This window comes from Mesitornis unicolor, unplaced genomic scaffold (assembly GCF_000695765.1).
Source record: "Mesitornis unicolor isolate BGI_N332 unplaced genomic scaffold, ASM69576v1 scaffold42063, whole genome shotgun sequence".
In the NCBI taxonomy this organism is placed as follows: Eukaryota; Metazoa; Chordata; class Aves; order Mesitornithiformes; family Mesitornithidae; genus Mesitornis; species Mesitornis unicolor.
Window position 1 is genome coordinate 1 of NW_010177428.1, and position 4299 is coordinate 4299.

Consider the following 4299-nt stretch of genomic DNA (forward strand, 5'->3'; position numbering starts at 1 on the left):
GGTACAGGGGAGGGGTTTTAGGATGTGGGGTGGGGGGGTTTCCCGCCAATATAGGGGTTTGGCTCCCCTAAAACCCAGCCCTGAAGGGAAAGGGGGGTGGTTTTCACTTACGATTCTTGGATAAGGCACTCGCCCGAAGGAGTAGATTTCCCAGAGGAGGATCCCGAAGCTCCACACGTCCGACTTGGTGGAGAATTTCTGAAGGAGGTGGGAGAGAAATCCCATGAGCGGGCTCAGGCAGGGGTGGGGAGCAGATGATCTCCACCCCTAGGACAGCAGGTTTTGGGGGTCCATCTCTGGGTGGGCAACGTGTGACGTGCCCAAACCTGGGACACATCAAACCTGTGCCCCTCTCCCACTCCGTTCACCCACCTTTTCTCTAAGTGCTTCTGGTGCCGTCCACTTCACCGGCAGCTTCCCTGTGTCCTGTGTGGAGGAGGCTTCCTTGGTCAGCCCGAAATCGCTGACCTTCGCGATGTTGTCCTCCGAGACTAGGACGTTCCTCGCCGCCAGATCCCGGTGGACAAAGTTGTTGGCTTCCAAGTACTCCATGGCTTCACAGACATCTCTGTGAAGGAGAAGATGGGTTAAGTAAGGTGGTCCCAAAAATGCAGGTGGGTGTGGGTCAGGGTGGTGGGCATGGCTGACCATCGGTGCCTTGCTGCCGTACTTACAAGGAGAACTTCAGCAGGCAGTCTGCACCCAGGACCGACCGACCGCGCGACCGCAGGTAGTCTACTAGGCTGCCCTGGAGAGAGATGGGGCCACCAAGGTCAGCATCCCACCCGCCACCCCCTCCTGCATGGGGCAGGACCCAGGAAGGACGTCCCTCCCATGTGGGGCAGGACCTGAGGACCACATCCCTCCTTGGAAGCCAGTGATGGGGCATGGAGCAGCACTGCCATCCCCAAACACCATGGTGGCCCCATGTCATGGGGAGATGGCATCGCCGTGGTGGGTTGACCCAGCTGAGTCTGGCAGGGCGAATCCCTGGGACCCTGGGGGGGATGCTGGAGGGGACGACAAAGGCAAGTGCCCAGGGTGGGGGGGTCTCACCTTGGCCATGTACTCGGTGACGATGTAAAGGCCACTCTTCTCCTCCACGATCACCCCCAGGAGCTGCACCAGGTTGCTGTGTCGGAGCTGCCTGCGCGGTGCAAGAGGGCTCAGGCCAGGGGGCTGGGGACAAAGGGGGCTCCCACAGGTGCCAGGGTCATCAGAGACCACCGGCCTCTGCTCATAGGTCCGCTCCCCATCCCTGGTAACACTCACGTCATGACGGATGCCTCCGCCAGAAAGGCTTGTGCTGTGGCGTCGTTTTTAATGCACTTCACGGCGACTTTGTTCCCCCGGTAATCTCCCAGCATCACGTCTGTGGGCCAGGAAAGATGGGCATGGGAGGCACTGGGAAGCATCCCGAGGCCCCAGCATCACCCAATCTGGCCCAATCTAGGACCACCGTGGCGTTAGGAACACAGGGCTCACCTCCGAATTCCCCTTTGCCAATGATCTGTAGCAATTTGAGGTCCTTCATGTTGAGGGCCCAGCCGCCTGCAGAAAGGGGAGGAAAGGGAAGAGTGAGGGGGGGAGGTCTGTGAGGGGTCCCAGGAGCCAAGGAAGAGCCATGGCCACTCACTGCGGGAGAACTCGTCCTGTGCTGCCACCGTCCCCTCCATCACCTTGGGTTTGATGAGGCGGGTGCAGAGTCCGTCTGCATCCGTGGTGTAATGCTGGGGGGTGCAGAGAGACAGGGGTGTCACGGCGGTGTGGGGGACACCCTGGGGTGGGGGTTCCCCGCTGAAGTCATGCTGGGCTCGGGGACCCCACCAGGTGGCAGCACGAGGCTGCAGATGGCACCGGTGGGAGCCCGGATGGGGTCCCCATCCCTTTGCTACCTCACCCACCCCTTCCCTCCTGCCCCTGTCCCCTCACTTACCCCCGATGTCCAGCTCCCACCACCTCCTGAGCTCCAGATCTGCACCACCCCGAGCTCCGACCCCCACTTCCCCCTGCCAAAACCTCAACCCTAAGGTCCCCAGGCTGGTGGCAGCTCACCTCCACCAGCTGCATGAGGTTTTCGAAGTAGACCTCCTCGTCGATGCTCAGCTTGCTGGAGGAGTAGATGATGCGGTAGTGCTCCACCTTCCCCTCACAGCTGACGCACAGGGTGTAGTCCCCGGGGTAGTTGGTGCTCTCCCGCACCAGGAACAGCCCCGTCTCGGGGGGGTACAGCAGCCGCTCTGCCTGTTCCCGTGTGATCTTCCCGTGAAACCACCTGTGACGGGGGATGGATCCTTCCTCGCCCCAGTTCCTCCAGACTGAGGGTCACCGGTGACACTGGGATCGCAATTCTGCACCCGCAGATACTCACGGCATGAGGCTGAGCTTGATCCCAGCTTTCACTCCTTCCCGCTTCTGCACGTAGTTAGCAGGGATGATACCCTCCCGGCCCACCTTGTTCTTCGCCTTGTACCAGTTGGGATCCTGGGCGAGGGGACATGGCAGAGGTGGCACCACGAGCCACAAAGGCCGGGGTTGGTGCTAGGGCTAGCAAACCCCGATGCTGGTGGCCCCACGGGCGTCACTGTAACCCCACTCTCAGGTTGCCAGACATCCCCACCCCTCCACCAGACTCCTCTCTTTTACACCCCTGGAGCTGAGCACAGCACCGTTCCCCAGTTGCAAGCCTCTTCCCTCCCTCCTCCACCTCCCGGGAGGCTCTTCAGAGGTTTACATTTCAGAGAAACCTTAACTAACAAGGCCAGGAATTAATTAACCAAAGGCCTGGCCTGATTCCTGCCCTGCTGCCTCTGCGGGGCTTCCAGGCGACCCCACCGACGCAGGGATGCTCCTGGCATCTCGTGGAAAACCCAGGATTGGGGTGGCAGTAGCAGCCCTGGGGATGCAATGGCCTTACCTTGGTGACAGCGACGATGGTGAGGACATCTCCTTTGCTGAAGGGCAGGTCCTGCTCGGCGGTACCGTGGAAGTTGTATTTGGCGATACATTCAGTACCGGACGGCCAAACAGCCTGGCCAGGGAGTTGGGGGGGTGGCATCAGACTCCACCTGGGCACCCCCAGCCCCACCTCGACACATGGAGACACCCTCCGTGGGCACACAGGGCTCCAATCCCTCTGATGGAGCCCACTCCATCCCCGCCTCTCCTCGCCTCCCAGCGCTTACCTGCAACCCTGACATTTTCTCAGGAGGACGGGGGGGCGCGAATCTCACAGGGGGGACACGTCACTTGGTACCATGGGACCTGGAGGGCAGAAAGGGCAGCTGAGAAGTGGGTAGGCCAAGGAGGGGTGTGAAAGGACGATGCTCCCCTGCGGAGGATGCTCTCCGAGCCACACGAGCATCTCTTCTGCCATGAAGAAGGGAACAGGTTCTGTCCGAAGCACTGCTTCCAAAAGGTTCACAGAGCAGCACCAAGGGGGAAACTGAGGCATGGGGCAACAGCGAGGAGAAGTTTCCCTGAAGCCCATGCTCCTGCCTCAGCGAGCATCCCGGTCTCTTCCCCGGCTGCGCAGCCGCAGCCCCACTCTCCCACGGCGCCCGATGACCCACGTGCAGAAACAGTCAGCTTCCCAGAGCCAGCATCCAACAGAAGGAAGAAAAAATAAATCTATTTCCTGCAGGCTAAAACGCATCAGCGCTCTGTCAGCAACTCAGTCCCAGGGGGATGCACTGAGTGGGTGTGCTGTGTCCCCCCGGCAGCGCCCCAAGGTCCTGGGCTGGGTCGCATCCTGCCCTGGCGCGTGGGAGGGGAACAAACCCCGCTTTATTCTTGCCGCTTTGACCCCCCCCGGAAGAGATGAAGTCAGCAGCCCCTGGCATCAAACCCGGCTTTCTTGGGCCGGGGCAGCGGGGTCACGGCGGGCTGGGAGGGCATGGAATGGGATGCAGGCAGAGCATCCCTGCTTGCACACCCCAGAAATCTCCCGAGGTATTTATTAATTCATTGCATTGATTTGGGGTCAGCAACCACCACTGCTTCTCCCAGCCCCGCTGTCAGCTGCTCAAAATATTTTGGGAAGGAGGAACTGAAACGAGGGGCAAGGGCGGCAGAGACAGGAGGAGGAAGAAGATAAGGGGCAGAACTGTGGGGAGGAAGAATGCGGGTGCAAACACAGCCCCATTTCCACCGCAGCCGTGCCTGAACCCCTCCGGAAAAGGTGTCACGCTGCCACTGTCTTCCCCCACAGGGGGGACATGCCATAAATCGCTTGATTTTTTGACTGCAGAGAGGAGAAATCGAGGCTCAGGCGCTCACCCTAAGGACCGTTTGGGGACC

The 4299-nt window shown here is 60.6% G+C and overlaps 1 protein-coding gene across 1 annotated transcript; it reads right to left on the reverse strand.

The window, feature by feature from the left end:
• Positions 1–111: 111 nt before the first annotated feature.
• Positions 112–3200, reverse strand: CSK (c-src tyrosine kinase; the record flags this gene model as incomplete). The annotated part of the gene is made up of 11 exons (XM_010182085.1): positions 3186–3200; positions 2918–3031; positions 2372–2484; positions 2056–2275; positions 1637–1730; positions 1486–1551; positions 1273–1372; positions 1057–1147; positions 675–748; positions 373–568; positions 112–198 (listed from the first exon to the last, which is right to left on the reverse strand). Coding segments are annotated over exons 1-11 (1170 nt in total), but the record flags the coding sequence as incomplete, so codon positions are not given.
• Between the last annotated feature and the right edge of the window lie 1099 nt (positions 3201–4299).